This window comes from Corythoichthys intestinalis, chromosome 10 (genome assembly GCF_030265065.1).
Source record: "Corythoichthys intestinalis isolate RoL2023-P3 chromosome 10, ASM3026506v1, whole genome shotgun sequence".
In the NCBI taxonomy this organism is placed as follows: domain Eukaryota; kingdom Metazoa; phylum Chordata; class Actinopteri; order Syngnathiformes; family Syngnathidae; genus Corythoichthys; species Corythoichthys intestinalis.
This window is the reverse complement of record NC_080404.1, coordinates 44,469,290-44,493,248: the sequence shown is the minus strand read 5'-3', so window position 1 is coordinate 44,493,248 and position 23,959 is coordinate 44,469,290. Positions and strand designations below refer to the sequence as shown.

At 39.2% G+C, this 23,959-nt stretch overlaps 1 protein-coding gene, 1 long non-coding RNA gene and 1 other non-coding gene across 3 annotated transcripts in view; 2 read left to right on the top strand and 1 right to left on the bottom strand.

Annotated features, from left to right (window-relative positions):
- Positions 1 to 2,366: 2,366 nt before the first annotated feature.
- On the top strand, positions 2,367 to 3,226 carry LOC130923140 (gonadotropin subunit beta-2-like). Its single transcript, XM_057848641.1, has 3 exons — positions 2,367 to 2,432; positions 2,545 to 2,663; positions 2,744 to 3,226. The coding sequence occupies exons 1-3, from the start codon at positions 2,369 to 2,371 to the stop codon at positions 2,975 to 2,977; spliced, it is 417 nt and encodes a 138-aa protein (XP_057704624.1). The 5' UTR covers positions 2,367 to 2,368; the 3' UTR covers positions 2,978 to 3,226.
- An 862-nt stretch (positions 3,227 to 4,088) lies between these two features.
- On the top strand, positions 4,089 to 4,182 carry trnai-uau (transfer RNA isoleucine (anticodon UAU)). The gene is made up of 2 exons: positions 4,089 to 4,126; positions 4,147 to 4,182. It is a non-coding gene; the product is annotated as a tRNA-Ile (tRNA).
- Positions 4,183 to 16,681: 12,499 nt separating this feature from the next.
- Positions 16,682 to 23,959, bottom strand: part of LOC130923180 (uncharacterized) — a 38,658-nt gene continuing 31,380 nt past the window's right edge. The window contains exon 3 of the long non-coding RNA XR_009064664.1: positions 16,682 to 17,216. This is a non-coding gene — a long non-coding RNA (uncharacterized LOC130923180). The remainder of the gene's footprint in view (positions 17,217 to 23,959) is intronic.

Here is a 23,959-nt window from a genome sequence, read left to right as displayed (position 1 = left end):
TATATAATCGTCCAAAAGCCTAAAACGAAAATTAAAAGGGCTGCCAAAACAACTCTGATGTGTATTTACCAAACACTTCGGCCAAACTGATATATCTAAGCTAGCAAGTGAATATCTAAGCGAATTCCTGTTCCAGTTTCTTCAAATTTTGAAAGAATGGTATTATGCAGGTCAAAACTTGAGTCTATGGGCCGTGTTTCCTCATACCCAGTGCAAGTCAACCTTCCACTGAGCAAACTAATTTCTACTCCTATCAGGTAGCAGGGGTTTTCAACCCAGTCCTCAAGGCACACTGTGGGTCCTGGTTTTTGTTCCAGCCGATCCAGCAGAGACAGTTGAACCAATGAGGCTTCTGCTAAAACAAGCCACACCTGACTGCAATCAACTGATTGCACTTGTAAAACACCAGATTGGGGAAAAAGTGTTGTCATCTTGTTTGGTAAGAATGAAATCCTGCACCCACAGTGTGCCTTAGTGGAATAGGTTGGGGACCCCTGAGGTAGGGGACTATCAGTTGGAGGAAATTTAATAAATCATGTAAATTGGGGGCAAACTAGAAATGTGCTGATTACCGGTTTCAAGGTATACCGTGGTATGTAAACATCACGGTTTCAAAACCGCAAAATTTTTCCGTCATACTTTACCTAAGATATTAGCTATTTTCATGTCCCAAAAATGCAAGGAGAAATCCCTCGCTTGCAGCCTCAAGGCTCAACCCTGGCGTCTGGGGAGCAAGCAGCCAGGATCAAACGGTATTTCAACATGCCAAAAAGACAGTTGCATTTACTGTCCTTTTTCAAAAAGAAGGAAGATAGTTCAAAAAGAATCAGAAAAGCAACAACCGGCAATGAGGTCAGCTGCAGTGATCATGCTAACGGGGAGGAGGCTAGCGCCGCAGCAGCTAGCCAGGTTCACGGACACCCAGCCAAGCTGGGGCAGGAGGCTGCTACCGTGGCAGCAGCTGGTCAGGTTCGGCGCCACCCAAAGTGGGGGCCAGCTACAGTGCCCGCAGTCAGCCAGGTGGACCACCAACAGTCGGAGCAACAGGCCAGTACCCTAAAGGGAAATTCGGGTTTGAGCTCCACAATTTGTAAGGCGGTGGGAACTTTGGGGCCAGAGAAGATGGGGAGGATGAAACTCTCAAAAGAATGGGTTTATGTTATTTATTGTAATCACTGATTTTTTTTTGTTTTTTGTTTTACAAGTTAGACGTGTTGAGAAACTAATTGCTGACTGCGTACTCTCCCAACTGTGGTTATGTGGGCAATTGCCCGTGCTGTGCAGAGTATAGCCTAAATAATTGTAAATTGTTTTCATAACATACAGTATATACCATGGATATTATCTGAAATTGAGGCCTGTAAGTCTCACAGCATGGCACGTGGGTATTTGCGTGTTGTTTTTAGCACCATTTTCCGCGTATGTTCCAGGACCTGTGCCCGTCTCGTCATCCCTGCGCTGTGATATGTACTTTGCATTCCGGCACCTTATGATCTACAAATTAAGCACTGGTGACAGGCCTTTGGAGATTTTGGTTTTTGATGTGTCTGATGTGGGATTTCCATGATAATTTACTATCTACAGTATAATAACTCCTATAAATTCGAATTCATTCATATAACCTATTGTAATTCTGAGTTATATTTAAGGTTAATACATATCATTACTTTTGTCTTATTTAAGTTTTAATTTATTAATATCCAGCCACATCTTTATTTTACTTAATTCCTCATTTACAGTAGTTACGTATACTTTTGGTTTTCAGTTTTCACTACTCTCGAATGTTTATGTCATGTGCAAAAAGTATGAATTTCAAAAACTGAGATACAGTACATTATATATGTAATTGATATAAATATTATCATAATTTTGGTCCCAAACGGACCCCTGAGGGATCCCATGAGAGATACTGAGATATTCCGATGACCATTTCCCCATTTTTACATATTGTACCCTTTCTGTCAGACAACTTCTCAGCCACTCCCCAGCAACCCCCATGATACCACACAGATGTAGTTTGTAAAATACATGATGTTAAAACTTTAAAAAACACATATCTCTAAAAATAGTATTTTAAATTGAATTTTTGAAAGTCCACAGAAAGGGTAACATGCACATTGACAAAGGGCATCAAGCCAAAGCTGTTCTGGCACCCCCCATCCTCAGAGCTTATAAAAGCGAGCAAGCCATCCTTGATTTCACAAGACACACACAGGTAAGCCATGCTTGTTTCATGATTTGTCCATAAGATTTGATTTAGTCATGAAACTGTGAAAAAGGATTTTTGATTGTCTTGTGATTGTATAGTGAATTTGTGGGTGACATTCACTACAGTGTAATTTTGTTGGCTGTGTAGGTCTGTGGAATCATGACCTTTCGGATGTTTACCTTGTACCTGGCTGCCTACAGTGTTTGGTGGATGGACCTTGCAGGTGGTGTCATTTATTGTCCTGTGTGGATTTATGTGATGTGCTATTTGCTGTTTTGTGCTATGTTGTTTCATGATTGTATTTGTGTGTGGCCTTTGTATAAATGTGTTGGCAGCAACCACCAAGCTGCCAGGATGTCACCTGACCAAACAAAAAGTGAGACTGGAGAAAGAAGGATGTTTCTCTTGTCACCTAGTGGAGACTACCATCTGTACTGGATATTGCGCCACAAATGTAACGTTTTCTGAAGTTTCTGTGTGAAGACAACAGAATAATATACTAAAATAGTAATGCATCGTTTCTCCTCATTGCAGTACCCGATCTCCTACGATATGCCCATTGAAGTGCCTAACGTTTGTATGTACGAGCATGAATACCACCAACAATACGAGCTGTCTGACTGCCTTCCAGGCGTAGACCCTATGGTCAAGTACCCAGTGGCGCTGAAATGTAAATGCGCTGCCTGCTCCATCCTCACATCCAACTGTAACGAAGCACCCATGGAACACGTCAAATCTGACTTTTGTTCACAGATGTCAGCCAAGTAACATGAGACATTTACATCAACTTATGTGGTATTTTGACATTGTAGAATAGAATGGAATAGAATAGAAAGCCTTTATTGCCATTTTACGACGTGGTTTCAAGCTTTGTTATAATGTGCACCACATAAAACAAGCAATAGGACAATAAGGCTAATATAAAAACACAAGCTACAGTGTACACATATTGGGAATAAAGTGAATAAGGGACTAGCAGCAAGTGGTGATGTAGTTGTAATATAACAGTGTGTATGTGACAATTTACAGTACTCAGACAAGGATGCAGATGGCTGACTTGATATGATAGTGCAAATGATAATTTGTGCGTGAATATTGTTGTAACAGTGCAAATGTTGATCATAATAAAGACAGTGCAGTCCCAGCAAAACACGACTCGTGTCTTATTATTATTATTTGCATGTTTACATACAAACTGCTGTTTGAAATTGCTGAGCAGATAGATTTATAGATTTGCAAGGCAAAGCCCCATTTAATGACAAATCTATATTTTATAACACTGGCAACACAATTTGTACTTTTTTTTCATTGGTTCATTACACTGGGGAACACGATTTTAGTTGAGTTCGATCAAAATCTTTCAACTAATTGTTGGGTGACGAATTCAAAGCGGATTTCTCTATCATGTCAAGGTTTGAAACTATTGGATTACTATGGAAGCCCATTCCCGCCACAAAAAAAAAAAAAAAAAAAAAAGTAAGAAAACTTTTTTTTTTTTTTTAGTGGCGGGAATAGGCTTCCATAGATTACCCTTTTTCCTTATGGAGATTGATTTGTGTCTTTATTATTCCATAAAAAAAATAAGTGAATAAAAATTTAAAAAATAACAAAAATTAAAAAGCTGGGTACCCGGATAGAAAAGTCCGGTCAAAAGAGTTACGTCAGAGCAAGGCGGTACTTCCGGGTAGAAGTATGACGGTGAGGTCGTTAAACGCTTTTGTTCATCTCAAATTTCCCTTCCTTTATATCTTAAGTAAGTGCAAGTGGCGTCTGTTTCATGGTCCTCAAACCAAGCACAACAAATTACACTTACATACACAATTACAGACTACATAGGCCAATTTACCTTATAAATCTATCTACTGACCAAATTTGCCGAGCTCCAGTGGCGCAATCGGTTAGCGCGCGGTACTTATATGACAGTACATTGTTGAGCAATGCCGAGGTTGTGAGTTCGAGCCTCACCTGGAGCAGTATTTTGCATAATACTTCTTTTCTATAGATCTCTTCATTCAGATCATGCTGACATTTTTTTGTCGTCTCTGAAAGAATGTTATTGTAATCGAGTCAGCTCTGACAGGAGATCATAACATGACCTGAAATACTAAAAATGTCTATTATGTTTAGCTGCCAGCAGGGAGCAGCATTGATCTGTATATGCAAAAATATTTTGGGAGCAAATGTTAACCTAAAAATACATTTGTTCACTCATTGACTTTTTTGAAAGTTTTTACTTATTGAAGTTTTTTCTTAAACATAGATAGATAAGAAAACTATAAGCTCATTCTGGCCCATTTGGTTGTCCATACTTTGGTAACCTAATGTGACTCTCAAAATAATAACTAATATATTAATCAGTAATTCAAACTTGTTCGTCATACATTTGACCATATTATTCAATTAAACACACATTAAATTATACATCAATGATCGCGTCCCAATTTATTGTCACAATCAAGACTACGTTAAGAGGGAGTTAGTTTGTAACTATTTATACACATGCTTTAAAAATCATATTTGTACAAGTTACCTCATTCACTACCAAAGACAGGCTTTATACAGTGTTGTTTATTATGTTCAACTGTTCATAACTATTCATTCATTCATTCATTCAATTTCTGAGCCGCTTATCCTCACGAGGGTCGGGGGGTGCTGGAGCCAATCCCAGATAACTATGGGCAGTAGGCTAAAGAACGAAAAAGCGTAGAAACAAACATTTGTTTTTATGTTGAAAGATGGGAATCTAATTGTTCTTTTTGTAAGTCATTTGTTCATGTAGCCATAGACTACAATATTTCTTAAGCCTGAAAGAACTGTATGTGTTGTGAAAAATGGCTGGGAGTCAATCAGATAATCTGTTTCAGTCAGTAAAAATGGGAGTTCTATTACCAGCAATGCATTTTTTTTTTGCCAAAAGTAAGAATTGTTGTTATTGTTATTATCATTTTTAAAATACCTTGCTATTTCATTTCTCATTGTGTTTCTGTTGTTCATATGACAAATAATAACTCTTGGGAGTGAGCCTTTGTTTAATACTTTGCAGTCTCACCAGCAGGTGATGCTATTGTCCACAGTTTTTCCTCACTCCCATTTACCAAATTACCAGTGTGGAGCAACTCAACTAACCAAAAAGCATATGATTGGCTGTGTGTTCCTTTTGAATAAAAACAGTTGGCTCGGTAAGAGCACCTCAAATATCTAACCATGTGCTGTATCATTTTTATGTTCATATATCTCACAGACAGTTAACCAGAGCGACTAAGAATGAAAAAAAACAATCTGCTGCTGTCTATACAGGCTATAAAAGATAAAAAAAACTGTAGGCTACCTGCTGAATAATTTGTGATCTCAAACTGTAGTACCATTAGATTGTTAAAAAATGTAATGTAATAACCATCTCTTCTTAGTTCTGGCTCCACACTCCACCATTCAACAATCTGCTATACAGTGCAAAGTACAGTATTACAGATTCCCTTGTTGCAATAAACACAGATGTGATGAGTTTACAAGAAAATAAAAGTAACAATAGGAAACGTTTAATGATAGCAAAGGTTAAGTCACTGCTAATTTTTCCGCAAGTACAGGCCCTGACAAAAGTCTTGTCGCTTATCCATTTTGTAGAAACAATTGCTAATAACCTGACTTTTAATTATTCAATTGGTTTCAGAAATGGCTCATATTAAAGCTAAGACCCTCCCAAATGATGTTGAATGTACAAAAATATATTTGTTTCACAATGAAGACATAAAGGTCAAATTTTGGCAAGACAAAAGTGTTGTCACTTATAGAAAGTAGTGTGAAAATTCAACAAAAAATGTAATTCAAATACAAAAATATGTTACATAACATAAGCGAATTAAGTAGTGGTGCTGTGAGATCCAAATGTAATATTTTGTATGACTTCCATGCGCTTGAAGGACTGCATCCATGTGGTTCGGCAAGGATTCATACAAGTCATCAGGTCACATCAAAGAAAGCAGTCTTGCATGCCTCCCAGAGTTCATCAACATTCTTGGGTTTCGTCTTCCATGCTTCCGCTTTCATCCTACCCCAGACATGCTCAATGATGTTCATGTCTGGTGACTGGGCTGGCCAGTCCTGGAGCATCTTGATCTTCTTTGCCTTGAGGAACTTTGAGGTAGAGATTGAAGTATGCGATGGAGCAACATCCTGCTGCAGAAATTGCCCCTTTTTATGGTTAGGAATGTAAGAGGCAGCTAAGATTTGATATTTCAAACTATTTATGTAGCCTTCCACCCTACAGATCTCTCGCACATCCCCATACTGGATGTAACCCCAGACCATGATTTTTTCCACCACTAAACTTCACTGTTTTGTGCCAAAAGGTGGATTTTCAGATGACTCTTCCATTGAATTACACCACAGTCGCTGCAAATATTGCAGGAGACCTACTGGAGCCCGCATGGATCTGAGATTCACTCAGAAAACAAAGTCATCGATATATTTATTAAATTTTTTAAATCCCGCGCTACGAAAATGAGAGAGTTCTGGCCACGTTCTCGGATTGAAGAAGAAGGCGGATGTGACTTTAATGGGAGACATCTTCTTCACTATACAGCCATACTATTGTAAGCAAAAAAAAACCTGCAGATCCACCTAATTTTGTGGATTAATTTGTTTATTTTTCACGTTATGCCAGCCCAATGTGCTGCAGGTTTTTGTTGCTACACCAGGGAGAGTGGTGTGAGCCTTTCTGGGTTTCAACAAAGATCCTATTCACCACGAAGAATAGGTAAAACAAGTATGACAATGGAGCGACCATTGGACGGACGAGGGAGTGAGTAAGCTACGTGTTTTATATTATGTCAAATACTGGGATCATGTCATCACACGTTTTAATAAGTGGCTTGCATTTTTGGGTGACAATGCTCTCTGTCCACCGAGAAGGTGGGAGTGGCCGCCTCCCTCGGTTAACGCTCTCGTCTACGGTTCTCGATTGTGAAGAGACTTCCATCCCTCTTGGCCCTCTTCGTTTGCCCGCCGAGAGAGTGCTATCCTCGGCTTGGACTGGGGCAGCCACTCTCTCCGACGTCGGCCGGTTTGTCCACTGGAATTACACCATTTTCGGCGTTCATTCCCCTTCTGCATCCCATGCGATGAGCAATGCCTGCCTGCCGGGGCCGCAGTGGGGAAATGACGAGCTGAAACTTACTCACTCCCGGGGGCTGGCCAATCGGTGAAGACAATCACCACCGCCGCCCTGTGTGACGTAAGTCAGGGTTATTTTGTGTGATTTTTTGTGTTCGAAAAGCAAGGAAGAGACTTGGAAGAGCCGCTCGGTTCGGGTTAGCATGTAGCCTAGCTCTTAGCCTCCGAGTCCCCGCAGGGAAATAACAAGAGCCGGACTAATTCCGGTGGCATAAAATACCAATCAGGAGGTTTAGGAAGTCGGCAGTTTTGACCATTATGCAGTAATTTAGCCCTTTCGTACTGAATAAAGGCATTTTTAATATTTCATATTCCATTTAGCACAAGACTGTTATTTGTCATGACCATACAATTTATTTAGCAATACCTACATACCCAGAATATTCTGTAAAAATATTGGAGTAGAGAGATAAAAACAATGATGACATCATGCAGTCTGCTCTCTTGTCGCCTTTTTCTCGTTCTGAATCTTCTACCTCCATTGGGCTGAATTCTAAATCTGCTGAAATCCCTACTCTGCTGACGTCATCACCCAGATGGAGGCGCCAGAGCGCTATAATGACAGGAGGAGCTAAATGGCAGATTAAAAGACTCATTTCTCGTCATCTGCGCTTTGCCAAATTGTACTATATAGTCAAATTGTCTCAAAATATGATTTTAATTCACATAATAATCCTCTTTGAGATTTTTTTTTAATGGTGTCATATGCATTTTAAGTTTTCCTTTTCTGAACATGCAAACCTGCGTAAACACATTGCCAGATTGATTAATATTTCCAATTATAAAGCACTTGATGCCTTATTGTGCATTTGAGTACATTTTAAGACCTATATCCAAACCTTCCTCCAACATGCCACAAACCACAGAGCATGTGTCCTACGTTTTATTAAACATCTGTCTATGATTACCAATAAATTTGCTCACAGTGTAGCAATATGACAGCTCCCAAGTCCCAGCTGTAAAGGTATAATCATCATTATTCTTGTTTTGTCAGATTTTTCCCCCCTTCCATTGCATCCTCAAGCCAAGAGAAACTTCAACATTACAGCATTTATCAAGTAGCCAAAAGGAAATGATGACATTCTGCTTGGCTGAACACCAACAATGTACGTATGCGTATGGCTGTTTGCTGTGTTGAGGTTGACATTATGATGTTGACAGTAAAAATGGCGTATACATACAACAGCTTTTGACATTAGAACGAGTACTTCTGCTCCAGATGGCTTCTTTTTCCAGGCTCCATATTACATCAGTTTTCTGTTTGTTTAGGCTGGTCCCATATTTAGATCCATGTTATTTTAATTATGGCGCATTAATATAAAATCCGTGCAAGTACACCATTATTTTAGACTTGATTTCACTGTTTAATAATTGATTTAAAAAGCAGATACAGTTTGATAGAGTTGGGTTGATTTAGCTCAGGTAAACTCATAGGTGGAGTTTGACTTTTGGGGCGGGGAGGCACAACATGTTGATGACTCCAAAACGCAGTGTCAACAATAAAATTAATTTACAAGAATATTTATTAGGGTTGTTCCGATCATGTTTTTTTGCTCCCGATCCGATCCGGATCGTTTTAGTTTGAGTATCTGCCGATCCCGATATTTCCCGATCCGATTGCTATTTTTTGCTCCCGATTCAATTCCAATCATTCCCGATAATTTTTCCCGATCATATACATTTTGGCAATGCATTAAAAAAAAAATGAATAAAACTCGAATGAATATATACATTCAACATTCAGGAATGAGGAGGTTGCTCATTCTTGGAAGGTTTGCATAACTGGTACTGAAACATTCATGACTTACTGTACTATAAAAAAAAAAAAAGTAGTAGTATGGAGTCACTGATGGTGTAGTAGCCCACTTTCCTTTCTCATGTACAGGCAGAGTGGATGTTTGTCTGTACCGAAACCTTTCCTCATTAATTAAAGGTTGTATAGACTTTAGCTTCCCGTGACTCTGTACAGGACTAAGTGGTGTGAAAAAGGATGGTTGTATATGGTGTCTCAAGTTTTGGTTAAGCAAACAAGTAATGACCATTGAAGTAGAGGATAAGATCATTGTTTGCTAGATATTGCTAGTTACTAGGGTTGTTCCGATCATGTTTTTTTGCTCCCGATCCGATCCCGATCGTTTTAGTTTGAGTATCTGCCGATCCCGATATTTCCCAACCCGATTGCTTTTTTTTTGCTCCCGATTCAATTCCAATCATTCCCGATAATTTTTCCCGATCATATACATTTTGACAATGCATTAAGAAAAAAAATGAATAAAACTCGGACGAATATATACATTCAACATACAGTACATAAGTACTGTATTTGTTTATTATGACAATAAATCCTCAAGATGGCATTTACATTATTAACATTCTTTCTGTGAGAGGGATCCACGGATAGAAAGACTTGTGACTTTGTATCTTGTGACTAAATATTGCCATCTAGTGTATTTGTTGAGCTTTCAGTAAATGATAATGTAGCCATGCCCAAATGCATGATGGGAAGTGGAACCATGACTGTGCGTAGTGCTACCAATTGATATATCTTCTCTGCGTTGGGAAATAATTTAAGGTGTTAAGAAAAAGATCAATTGTTACCTTGCTACCCCACATTGCTTCCCATGATATTTCTAATCTTAGGGAGAGGGGTTGTAAGGCTTTAGCCAATTAGAAAAAGGCTCCAAAGGCTGCCAAAATTCACTCTACTCATTTTACGCTGCCTTTTATCTCTCTATATAGGTAAAACGGCGCCATTACAGATTGAGCGCGACAATGCATGGGTGGGTCGTGCAGCGCATGCATTAATTGCAATAAATATTTTACGTGATAAATAAAAAATAAAAAAAAATTACCGCCGTTATCGGGATAAATTTGATAACCCCACCTCAAGCCTAAACTAAAGACTCTGGATGAGTGTAACATATTATGTTTGTAAAGTTAAATACAATTAGAAAACGATTTAATTAAAAAATATACAGTATATATATTAAAAAAAGGCATGGCCGATATTTTTTTGCCGATTCCGATACTTTGAAAATGACGTGATCGGACCCGATCGATCGGTATCCCGATCATGTCCCGGACATCTCTATTATGTATAATAATAAGTTGACAATGAGGGTTTTTTGTTTCCCATCATTCTTGAGGGGAATTCTAAATCAGGCTGCTTAGGCAATACTTTTCGCCAAGATCGTCATCCATTAAATTTGGTACGCCCGCCGGTGTCATGCCAATGTAGTTACCCCATTCAAAAATTGTATTCCCTGGGCGGAGCCATATGGAGGTAGATTTGTGTCTTTATTATTCAATAAAAAAAATGTGTTTGAATGCAAAAATAATTTTGAAACTCAAAAAAATGCATGTGAAAGCTATTTTTCTTTGATTAATTTTTTTTGTTTTTTTTTGTTTTTTTTGATTGAAGCAACTTTTTGATTGAAGTAATGTCGATTTGTGTTTGTTTTTGCCAGGACATTTTTCTCTATTATTCAATCAAAAAATAAGTTGCTTAAAAAAAAATATAGATTTTGGAAAAAGAAAAATCACTTCAATCAAAAAAAGAAACATTTCAATCATAGAAAAAAGTTTTTGAATGCGAAAAAATATTTGAGATTGAAAAATTTGCATTTGAACACTTTTCTTTGATTGAAGCAATCCTTTTTGTGTTTGGGCCATATTATGATTAGGACATTTGTTTCTAAACCATTCAATCCCCCAAAAAGTTGCTTCAATCAAAAAAAAAAAAAAAAAATTTCAATCAAAGAAAAAAACTATTTTAAAAAATATTTTTTCTCTTAATATATAAAAATATATTTTAAATTGTATGCAAAGCAAATGACTGTCTAAGGTGCTCGAAAAATAATTTCGACTCATTATAAAAATATGTTTTTTTGTTCATTTCATTCATTTTTGTTGCAGTTTTTATTGCTCTACAACTTAAAATCCGCTTATGGGTAAACAAAGTTTAGGTTATCATCAGCAGTAATAAGAGACATACATACATAAAACCACACAATTTTACCGTGCAAACATGAAATGTGACCGAACCTGGCGAGTAATGACATGTCTCGCGGCATCATAATGCCATCGTGAGCTATTGAGGGGCTTCCAGGTAAAGGATGTGGGTCTGTAGATAATTGGTGGAAGTTGTGGAAAGCCTGGTCTGATAAGCAGATGCATCCATCCAAGGCTGAAGGGGGTTGATTTCATATCTTGAAACCAGTGAAACTGGCGGAAATTCTAGCCACAATCTCTTTTGCTTCTCTACTCACTAATGATGGAAGTACGCATACAATACTGGATACCGTAGGGGTGGGTAACATCTTGTTAACTCACGATACGATGATCTAATGATACAGCGATACAACGATTATTGATATATTGGTCAGGAACTCATTATAGGATATTCTACAAAACAACTAATAAACAGAAGAACAAGCTATTTTCATTCTTCTGCTGTGAATTGGAATGTGTTTATCACTGGTAGACATGCGTTCATTCATTGCCACCCCTCCCACTTCAAGCGGATTGGACGTCTCTGGCAGTCAATGGCAACCAATGAGTTTAATTTGGCCGCATTTCAGGCCATTTGGTGTTGATTTTTAGTCACTTTCTGTTGATTTTGGGGCATTTATGGGTCATTTCTGGTTTATTTTGGGGCATTAATGGGTCATTTCTGGTGTATTTCGGGTTGCAGAACAGGAAGTGGCCCAAGAATCTCCCCAAATGAATAGACAGTGACTCAAACTCATCAGGAAGTGACCTGTAAATCCCCTAAAATGAACAAAAAGTGACCCGTAAGCCAGGGCCGGCCCAGGCCATTTGGGGGCCCTAAGCAAAATAATGCAAAGGGGCCCATATTTTTGGCCCACCATTTCGCACGGTGTACTGTGAAACCCATACATGCAATCCAACCCATACGTCCATATTTTGTATATTGATCAGATTTTGTTGCGCTGCATACTTCAAACTTCTCACCCCAAATGATTGTCAGCACTTACTGTAGATAGCGCCAAACCTTTTTCTAAAACAGGAAAGAAAGAAGTTAAGGAAGAACTTTTATTTTTTTAAGCTTGTAATCAGGTATCAAAACTCACAAAATTCAAATAAAGCAAACTGTAGTAAACAAAATAGAATATAAATTAAACAGTTGCCAGATTGGGGCCCCCTAGTGGTCAGGGGCCCTAAGCAGCTGCATAGTCTGCGTATAGGCTGGGCCGGCCCTGCCGTAAGCGTCCCAACAATACAGTTAATATAAAACAAACATTCTCTTTAATTTTGGGATATAGTTTAACAAAAGGAAAACAAAAAAATATGTCTTTATTTTTTAGTGTTGTTAACAAAATGAAAAAAAAAAAAAAAACTAAATATTTTTCGATATCTGTATTTCAACAAAAACATTAACTTAATGCACATGATTTCCCTTATTTTCCGATTTTCAATTGACTAATGTTACTTGAATAATTTTATTTACTCAAAAAAAAAAAAAAAAGTGGCTGGCCGGATCTGTTCAACAATGCCCCTGCACCACCAGACTGATGTCACAAATAGGAGAGGGAATTCTTCTAAGATTCTTTGATTTTATGTTCAGTTTCTCTGGAAGTGGAAAAGTGTGGGATCTTGATGGCGGGCAAAAATCCTTCCCCTGAGTTGAAGCCAAACGACATTCTTGGCCGAACTGACCTCAGCTCATCAGAGAGGCAGACAGAATGAAAGACAGAAGACTTTTCATATGTTAATACCGAATGTGTGTTTGTCTTGGAAGCACAATTGTCTCTTTCAGAGCTTTTCTATTGAGCATCAATACAGTCTGTGCAAATATATTGCCATGCACAGCATCCCAAATGTTGAAACTTATAGCTGACAACAGATACATACGTATATATACAAATAACTTTTACCTCACACATAACCCCAGACACATGGGCATACAAAACCTCATCTCGCACTTGCAAAAAAACAAAACAAATACCGTAATTTTAGCACTATAAGGTGCACCTGACTATAAGACTCACCCTTCAAATTTGGCATGAAAACGGCATTTGTTCGTTGATAAGCAGCACTGGATGATAACCCGCAGCTGTCCTCACTGTATTATGGGACATTTACACCAAAAGATATTAACCGGTAACACTTTATTTGACAGCGGCATCATACGACTGTCATAAGACCAAATGAACCACCATGAACCAATTGACTGCAAAGCTTCATTGCTTCAAGAAGCTGCTCAGGGGAGACAGCCAACCTCTGCTGCGACCTGCTGTCAACACTGTTGCCGTCCAGCATGCCTCTTAGCATGCATTGCAGTGCTACAGATGTAAATAACAATCAAAATTCATGTTCTTTGCTGATTATTTCTTCAGTTACTGTTCCAGTTGTTTCATTAATTATGGTATTTGGTAACACTTTATTTAACAGTAGTGCAATAAGACTCATTAGACAATTATAATTACGATATGACACTGTTATGAGCATTATTGAATGCTTATAACACATGTCATGTCGTGTTATCAAGCAAATTATCTCACTTTTGAATGGATGTAAAAGATCCAAGCTGGATGTAAATGGAGTTAGTGACATAATTTGCCAGATGACACTTAATGAGATCTGTCATAGGCATTCAGTAATGCCACATGATAGTGTCATTTCCTAATTATGACGGTTTATGACAGTCTTATGACGCTGCTGTTAAATAAAGTGTTCCCTATTAACAGTGTTATCAGTAACGCGTTAGTTAGTAACGCGTTACTGTAATCTGATTACTTTTTTCAGTAATGAGTAATCTAACGCGTTCATTTTTCTACACCAGTAATCTGATTAAAGTTAGTTTCCTTAGTGTCTCTGCGTTACTATTTTTTCATTGCCTCATAACGTATGTAGAATGAAGAATATTGTAGTCATGTACGAAGAGCATTTTGAATAGAAAATGCTAAAATAAAAGGTTCCTGGTACGTGTTTCCATGACAACCTCTTAGCTATTTCCTGTTTTGGTCTCGCGTCACGTGTTGTGGGACTGAGGCGGGTGGACATTCGTGCCTAGTGTTGAGACGTTGCGAGGAAATGTTGATCTGTGGATATCCATGAAGGAAGGTGAGTATTTTTCCTTCATTCTAGAGGGTATCAGCAAAAGGTTGGACCCCCTACATGCGCGGCCGTTTCGTAGCTTTGCTGTAGCAACGACGGGCAGTCATCGCTCCAAGTTGGCAAGCTTTGTTTACATGTTATGCGTGTTGCACATTTATGCCGTGAGGTGATGTTTTCGTTTAGCATCTGTGGGATGTGTTGTAAGTCCGATTGAGTGTAAAGTGCTTAGTTGCTGGCACGTTTTGTGGCCAAATTGACCATGTGTGTGTGTTAAGAGGAGTACTTCCGGGTTGTTAATGTGCACGGCTGCACGCGCATCCGCGCCCGCCACCACCTTTGTGTTTATTGCACTGTACAATCCACTTGTGTGTTGTTGATTATTGTGCCATCAGTTTGCATTGTTTTACATTGGCACTGATATGCTGTTAACCATAACCCGAAATTCAGGCCTGTAATTGTCAACATGGGAAAACCTCAACCATGAGAGACAGAATGTGAAAAAAACCCCCCAGAAAATTACATTGTTTGATTTTTAAAGAATTTATTTGCAAATTATGGTGGAAAATAAGTATTTGGTCAATACCAAAAGTTCATCTCAATACCTTGTTATGTACCTTATGTTGGCAATAACGGAGGCCAAACGTTTTCTGTAACTCTTCACAAGCTTTTCACACAATGTTGCTGGTATTTTGGCCCATTCCTCCATGCAGATCTCCTCTAGAGCAGTGATGTTTTGGTGCTGTCGTTGGGCAACACGGACTTTTAACTCCCTCCACAGATTTTCTATGGGGTTGAGATCTGGAGACTGGCTAGGCCAATCCAGGACCTTGAAATGCTACTTACGAAGCCACTCCTTTGTTGCCCTGGCTGTGTGTTTGGGATCATTGTCATGCTGAATGGACCCAGCCATATCTCATCTTCAATGCCCTTGCTGATGGAAGGAGATTTTCACTCAAAATCTCTCGAAACATGGCCCCATTCATTCTTTCCTTTACACAGATCAGTCGTCATGGTCCCTTTGCAGAAAAACAGCCCCAAAACATGATGTTTCCACCCCCATGCTTCACAGTGGGTATGGTGATCTTTGGATGCAATTCAGTATTCCTTCTCCTCCAAACATGAGAACCTGTGTTTCTATCAAAAAGTTTTATTTTTGTTTCATCTGACCATAACACATTCCCCCAGTCCTCTTCTGGGTCATCCAAATGCTCTCTAGCGAACCGCAGACGGGCCTGAACGTGTACTGGCTTCAGCAGGGGGACACGTCTGGCAGTGCCGGATTTGAGTCCCTGGCGGCACATTGTGTTACTGATAATAGCCTTTGTTACTGTGGTCCCAGCTCTCTGTAGGTCATTCACTAGGTCCTCCCGTGTGGTTCTGGGATTTTTGCTCACCGTTCTTGTTATCATTTTGACGCCACGGGGTGAGATCTTGCATGGAGCCCCAGATCGAGGGAGATTATCAGTGGTCTTGTACCCATTTTCTAATAATTGCTCCCACAGTTGATTTCTTTACACCAAGCGTTTTACCTATTGCAGATTCAGTCTTCCCAGCCTGGTGCAGGTCTACAATTTTGTCTCTGGTGTCCTTCGACAACTCTTTGGTCTTGGCCATAGTGGAGTTTGGAGTGTGATTGACTGAGGCTGTGGACAGGTGTCTTTTATACCGATAATGAGTTAAAACAGGTGCCAATAATGCAGGTAACGAGTGGAGCCTCGTTAGACCTCTTTGACAGCCACTACTTAATAATTATTTTCCACCATGATTTGCAAATACATTCTTTAGAAATCAAACAATGTGATTTTCTGTTTTTTTCTTTTTTCCCACATTCTGTCTCTCATGGTTGAAGTTTCCCCATGTTGACAATTACAGGCCTCTCTAATCTTTTCAAGTAGGAGAACTTGCACAATTGGTGGTTGACTAAATACTTATTTGCCCCACTGTAAATAAAATTTCTGGCCTCCCGACGAGGAGTTCCGGCAAGAAATTCCAACCACTTTCACCCCTGATCACACCACAAAAAGTTCTCTTATTAACCCTAAATCCGCTTTAAAAACTAACAAACAAAACACCAATACCTTTTTTTGTTGTGAGAATTATTTTAATGTGTATTTGTGTGTGTATGAGCAAGATCAAGTATGTTTTTATTTGTGCGAGAAGTAAATGTTATTTAAAAACTTGACATTTATTATGACACCAAACAAATCTGGCGCACAGCACAGAATAACACCAAACTTCACACAAGAGAGAAGAAAAAACAGTTAACTCACACTTACTGTATATACAATGAGATGGAACGCTTGCATAAAATCTCCCACAATGACAAAATACGGCTCTTTCTACATTGCTTTTCAACATTTGCTGTATTCTTCACATGATGGTCTCAAAGGATGCCCAAAACGATCCTCACAGGACTGTACTCAACCTGCGCATGTTGAGAAATATTTTCACACGAGCCAGCCGACATATGTTTGCTCGTTAGTTGTGTGTTGGATCTGTTGGCGCCCAGCCTATCGCTCCCCGTGGGCGCATGAGGGGTGGTGTGGCGGTTGGGGGCAGTGAGCTGCTGACATCGCTGCTCAGTTCAAAGAGATGGCGCAGTAGATGTAGGCACACAGCGAACAAACTGGTCTTTATATTCACCCTCAGAGAGCCTGGGAAAACTCTGCAGTCCCCTCTTTGCTGCCTGTGGTTACAGATGGGGAGGCAAGTGGACTTACAGGTGCGGCTCAGACGCTGCGGTATCCCAGAATTTGATCTGTCGGAAAAAAATTATAGACAAGTATTCCACGTATTTCAATGAGAATAATGCATTGACGGATGACAAAGACTCTAGTGTTCCATGGAAAATTTGATCGCAACTTTTCTCCTCCATGTTAACTTTTTCTAAGAGATATTTACTAAGGGTGTAACAGTACAAACAATTCATGGTTCGGTACGCACCTCGTTATGGGGGTCATGGTTCGGTATGGGTTCGGTACAACAGGAAAAACAAAAAGGCTTTTTTTAATCACAGAATTTTGAAATTATTCTATTGGATGAAACTAAAATGCAACTTTTATTAAAGCGCATAAGATTCATTTTCGATGTTGGATTACACACAGTCAAGGGCATAGGTTTGGTCTAAATTAGGGCTGTCAAAATTATCGCGTTAACGGGCGGTAATTATTTTTGTTAAATGAATCACGTTAAAATATTTGACGCAATTAACGCACATGCCCCGCTCAAACAGATTAAAATGACAGCAGTGTCATGTCCGCTTGTTACTTGTCTTTTGGTGTTTGGCGCCCTCTTCTGGTGCTTCGGCCCAAATGCTTTTATAGGTTTCAGCACAATGAGCGAGCATGGTGTAATTATTGACATAAACAATGGCGAGCTACTAGTTTATTTTTTGATTGAAAATTAAAAAAAAAAAAATTGAATAAAAGGAAACATTAAGAGGTGTTTTAATATAAAATTTCTATAACTTGTACTAACATTTATCTTTTAAGAACTACAAGTCTTTCTATCCATGGATCGCTTTAAGAGAATAAACAATACAGTACTTTGTATGTTGAATGTATATATCCGTCTTGTGTCTTATCTTTCCATTCCAACAATAATTTACAGAAAAGTATGGCATATTTCATAGATAGTTTGAATTGCGATTAATTACGATTAATTATTTTTAAGCTGTAATTAACTCGATTAAAAATTTTAATCGTTTGACAGCCCTAGTCTTAATATTAGTAGGGACAATATAACAGCATAACCTGTATGTACCCTTTTTGCTGGGGACGGGACATTAATAAGACCAAACATATTTGGTCTATATTTCTCACCAACATGAACCAAATAAATCGATAGGCTAAATGATTAATGCAAAATAAATCTGTATTGACCGATACTAACTTTCACAGTGCAAATTTATAACATCTTTATCTGATAATTTTTTAAAAATCTAGTCGAATAATTTTCTCCATCTTTTTTTGAGTGTTAAAGCCTAGTTAACAGATTAATGCGTCAGATTCTTCCACTTTTCCGTGAAAAGGGTTGCACGGGGAGCTTTCGCTTTAATAGTATGTACAGTATGCTATAACTGGACATAACCACGAGCGCCCAGTGACAGCCGATGAAAACAGAAAAGTTCCACATAAGCAGTAAAAAAAGTCAGTAATGTATAGAAATGTTAAGCAAAATTGTTTTTTATTTCTGTTTTTAAGAGCAGCTGTTTTCCCACTTACTATAAATCATAGACAGAACTCAGTGTTACGATCCATTGGCTTGACAGCTCCCTCCCATTGATATTTTTCCTTTACCTCAGCACTATTCAACACTATTATATGTACATACAAGCTGACCAATATTGAAGTTCATGTCAACGTGACAGACTGTTGATGCTGTTATACTTGCGGCTCTCTTACATCTACAAGACAGCAACCTCAATTCAAAATACTGTAAACTAGCCTTCAAAGTTATGTTTTTCCTCTCTATATTTAACAACGAAAGTGTTTTTATGACACCTTCTAGCAGGCCGATTATGATAACACTTGTTGGATCTGAATAAAGTGTAAATTGGCAAGGTGCCACTCAGCAAGTCCTTGCGGTTTTATTAAGGTGCTTCGCCTCTGCTGGCTATGAATGTGACTATTCAGCAGCAGGTTGGAAGAAGGCTTAGTAAGCAAAGCATAGGAACCAGTATGTGTGTGATTGGATAAGTTAAATTGGTATGTTTCGCAAGTGTCTGATATAAGCAAACCAGGCTGTGTCGAAAACAAATAAGCACCGCGTTGCACATTGACCAGGTTGAAGCTAGTATTGCACCTACTGTATACTGATACTAGTATTGGTAACGATATGGCACTGCAAAAATGTCATCGGCATCTGGGAGCACTAAGAAATAAAGCACAGATACTGCGCAATATGTACTGTTCGAGATTTAGTTTCCAACCGTTGCTTGACCTACTCAAGATGGCTGCCAGCTAAGCATGCCATTGTAAAAAAAAAAAAATTCATCCTTCCCAAGATTCTAAACGTCCAATAATGTGGCGTCCAGTCATCCCTCTGTTATAAATTTCAACGAGTTTCGCACTACTAGAGAATGTCATTCCCTGCCACCCTGGCAGTTCAAATGAATTGGACTTCTATGGCTGTCAATAGCAGCCAATGAGTTAAAAAATTAATGTTGTTCGTCCTCTGGCCAAGATGCACCCTCCCACCAATATCAGGGTTCGGACATCTTTTTAATGGCCAAATTCAAGCACTTTTTAAGGATTTTCAAAATTATTTTTCCAGTTTTTCAAGTACTTTTTAAACGATATCTGTTTTCTGTTGTTGTTTTTTTTGTTTTTTTAACAATGAGGTAGAAATTATATAAAGTGCCTTCTCGCAAGTACACAAACGTCTCTCAAAATGTTCTACAACACTGGAGGCTCGAGAAATTTAGTTTGAAAGGTGCTGATTCAGAAACCCCCGGGAGGGTGCGTTTGAGAGCCTTTTGTGGCAAACTCTGTCCAATAGCAGAGGTGCTGGTGTATTGATAGCATGCTGTTCGATGGACGGAGACACAAGTCTCGGCTGAGGAAACGGTGATGAATGCACCTTCTTGAACTTAGGGGCACTTGAAAAATGACTCTCACACTTCCAGTTGCTAAGCTAAATGATATCTCGATCTACGTTTGTGTGGGATTGCAGGTCACAACAATAAAAAACTATTCCGTTTCCGCCGAAACTAGTAAAGCTCTTTACAACGTGATTACAATATCTCTTACTCCTTACAATAAGATAAGTGGCATTTTCTTGTACAACAAGGGGAGTCGATCTAGAACCAGTTGAGTAGCGGCGACGAAGCCGAGCTAAGTGGATATTTGTTATTGCCTCATAATGTACAGTGGGGCGAATAAGTATTTAGTCAACCACTAATTGAGCAAGTTCTCCCACTTGAAAATATTAGAGAGGCCTGTAATTGTCAACATGGGTAAACCTCAACCATGAGAGACAGAATGTGAAAAAAAACCAGAAAATCACATTGTTTGATTTTTAAAGACTTTATTTGCAAATCATCGTGGAAAATTGGTCAATACCAAAAGTTCATCTTAATACTTGGTTACGTACCCTTTGTTGGCAATAATGGAGGCCAAACGTTTTCTGTAACTCTTCACAAGCTTTTCACACACTGTTGCTGGTATTTTGGCCCATTACTCCATGCAGATCTCCTCTAGAGCAGTGATGTTTTGGGGCTGTCGTTGGGCAACATGGACTTTCAACTCCCTCCGCAGATTTTCTATGGGGTTGAGACCTGGAGACTGGCTAGGCCACTTCAGGACCTTGAAATGCTTCTTACGAAGCCACTCCTTTGTTGCCCTGGCTGTGTGTTTGGGATCATTGTCATGCTGAAAGACCCAGCCACGTCTCATCTTCAATGCCCTTGCTGATGAAAGGAGATTTTCACTCAAAATCTCTTGATACATGGCCCCAGTCATTCTTTCCTTTACACAGATCAGTCGTCCTGGTCCCTTTGCAGAAAACCAGCCCCAAAGCATAATGTTTCCACCCCCATGCTTCACAGTGGGTATGGTGCAATTCAGTATTCTTTTTCTTCCAAACAAGAGAACCTGTGTTTCTACCAAAAAGTTCTATTTTGGTTTCATCTGACCATAACACATTCTCCCAGTCCTCTTCTGGATCATCCAAATGCTCTCTAGCGAACCGCAGACAGGCCTGGACGTGTACTTTCTTCAGCAGGGGGACACGTCTGGCAGTGCAGGATTTGAGTCCCTGGTGGCGCATTGTGTTACTGATAGTAGCCTGTGTTTCTGTGGTCCCAGCTCGCTGTAGGTCATTCACTAGGTCCCCCCTTGTGGTTCTGGGATTTTTGCTCCCCGTTCTAGCTATCATTTTGACGCCACGGGGTAAGGAGGGAGTTGAAAGTCCGTGTTGCCCAATGACAGCCCCAAAACATCACTGCTCTAGAGGAGCTCTGCATGGAGGAATTGGCCAAAATACCAGCAACAGTGTGTGAAAAGCTTGTGAAAAGTTACAGAAAACGTTTGGCCTCCGTTATTGCCAACAAAGGGTACATAACAAAGTATTGAGATGAACTTTTAGGCCAAATACTTATTTTCCACCATGATTTGCAAATAAATTCTTTAAAGATCAAACAATGTGATTTTCAGTTTTTTTTCCACATTCTGTCTCTCATGGTTGAGATTTACCCATGTTGACAATTACACGCCTCTAATATTTTCAAGTGGGAGAACTTGCACAGTTAGTGGTTGACTAAATACTTATTTGCCCCACTGTATGTAGAATGAAGAATATTGTAGTCATGTACGAAGAGCATTTTGAATCGAAAATGCGAGCAAGGTGTCCGCTACGTATTCGTTTCCATGGTAACCACTCACAGTTATTTCCTGTTTTAGACTCGAGTCACACAAGCTAAATGTATTGGGACTGAGAAAGGCATGTGCCTATGCGGGTGCACATTCAATCCGAGTGCAGCCACCTATTGCGCTGTGCGAGGGAATGTTGTTCTGTGTATGTCCATTAATGAACGTTTGTATTTTTCCTTCATTCTGGAGGGTTCCAGCGATAGGTTGGACCCCCTACATGCGCGGCCGTTTCCTAGCTTTGCCATTGCAACGGGTAGTCATCGCTCCAAGTTGGCAAGCATTGTTTACGTCATATTTGTGTTGTACATTTGTGCCGTGAGGTGACATGCTCGTTTAGCATCTTTGGGATGTGGTGTAATTCCGACTGAGTGTAATGTGCTTAGTTGCTGCCACCTTTTGTGGCCAAGTTGACCGCATGTGTGTACGGCGTACTTCCGGGTTGTGCGTGCGCATCCGCACTTTGCTATGTATTTGTGTGTTGTTGATTATTGTACAGTCAATTTGCATTGTTTTACATTGGAAACTCCTAAACCCTAACCTGAAGTTTAGAATTTTTGACATTAAGCTTAATCCTCGAGTTAGCGGGGGTTTAATCAGTCGGTGGAGTTGATTTCAACAAATTCCATGCCGTTTGTCTTTTATCTGTTAGTTTCAGGGCTCCGGAGTGGCTAAGCTAGCGCAAGTCAATGGTGGTTGAAATCAACTCCATCAACTAATTAAACCTCGGCTAACTTGAAGGTTAAGCATTATGCGAAAAATTCTGATCTTCCCCTTTAAACTCAATTATCGGAAAGTCAGTTACATGCGATGACATTTTTCTGTTGTCATTCTTATGTTGAGTTGCAAAGTGAGAAAAATTGGTAAAAAGTAACTGATAATTACTTTTAAAGTAATTCACTTTTAAAGTAATTTAGTTACTTTGATAATAAAGTAATCAGTAAAGTAACTAACTTACTTTTTTGAGGCGTAGACAGTAATTAATACTGGTGCCTAAAACTTTCAAGCAATTTCTAGTACTTCACGCAAAATTCAAGCATTTTTAAAAACCTTGAAAACATGAGTCAAATCCAAGCATTTTCATGGATTTCAAGGACCTTCGCGAACCCTGCAATTTGTTTATCACTACTAATAACTAGAGGATCGGGTCCGATCACGTCATTTTCAAAGTATCGGAATCGGCAAAAAAATATCGGACATGCCTTTTTTTAATATATATATTTTTAAATTAAAGCGTTTTCTAATTGTATTTAACGTTACAGACTTAATGTGTTACACTCTTCCAGTCTTTAGTTTAAGCTTAAGGTAGGGTTATCAAATTTATCACGTTAACGGCGAGAATTAATATTTTTTTACATTTATCCCGTTACAATATTTAACGCAATTAACGCATGCGCTGCACGACCCACTCACGCATTGTCGCATTCAATCTATAATGGCGCCGTTTTACCCATGCAGTATATAGAGCTAAAAGGCAGCGTATAATGAGTAGAGAGAATTTTGGCAGCCTTTGGAGCCTTTTTTTTAAATGGCTAAAGCCTTACAATCCCACTCCCAACGATTAGAATAATTGTGGGAAGCAATGTGGGGAAGAAAAGTAGTAGTTGATCTTTTTCTTAACACCGTATGTTATTACTCAACGCAAAGAAGATATATCAATTGGTACCACGACGCACAGTCATGGTTGCACTTCCCATCATGCATTTGGGCAGAAGTTAAATGGCTACAGTATCATTTACTAAAAGCTCAACAAATACACTAGATCAGACATGTCCAAAGTCCGGCCCGGGGGCCAAATGCGGCCCGCGGTCAAACTTCGTCCGGCCCCCAGCCTCTGTCATAAAATCCATTACGTCTGGCCCGCACACAGACTTAATAAATTGGTCAGCAGTGCTGTTACCAGCATATGAAGTAGCTCACACACTTAATGCTGCTCCTCATTTACCCACTAAAAGGCAGCAGCACTCTAAGCAACATTACCTCGTGTGATCCTTTGCTTCCAATTTTCTAAAATGCTGACAATCAACAAAAAAAAAAGAAAGTTTACTGCGACGGCCGACGCTTCAAGGATAGGTGGAAATTGGACTATTTCTTCACTAAAATACGCAACAACTCGGTCTGCCTCATTTGGAAA

Coding starts and splice junctions, on each gene's coding strand:
- LOC130923140 (XM_057848641.1), top strand. CDS start 2,369: ATGACCTTTCGGATGTTTACCTTGTACCTGGCTGCCTACAGTGTTTGG. Junction 2,433..2,544: donor TTGGTGGATGGACCTTGCAG/GTGGTGTCATTT, acceptor ATGTGTTGGCAG/CAACCACCAAGCTGCCAGGA. Junction 2,664..2,743: donor CTGGATATTGCGCCACAAAT/GTAACGTTTTCT, acceptor TCCTCATTGCAG/TACCCGATCTCCTACGATAT.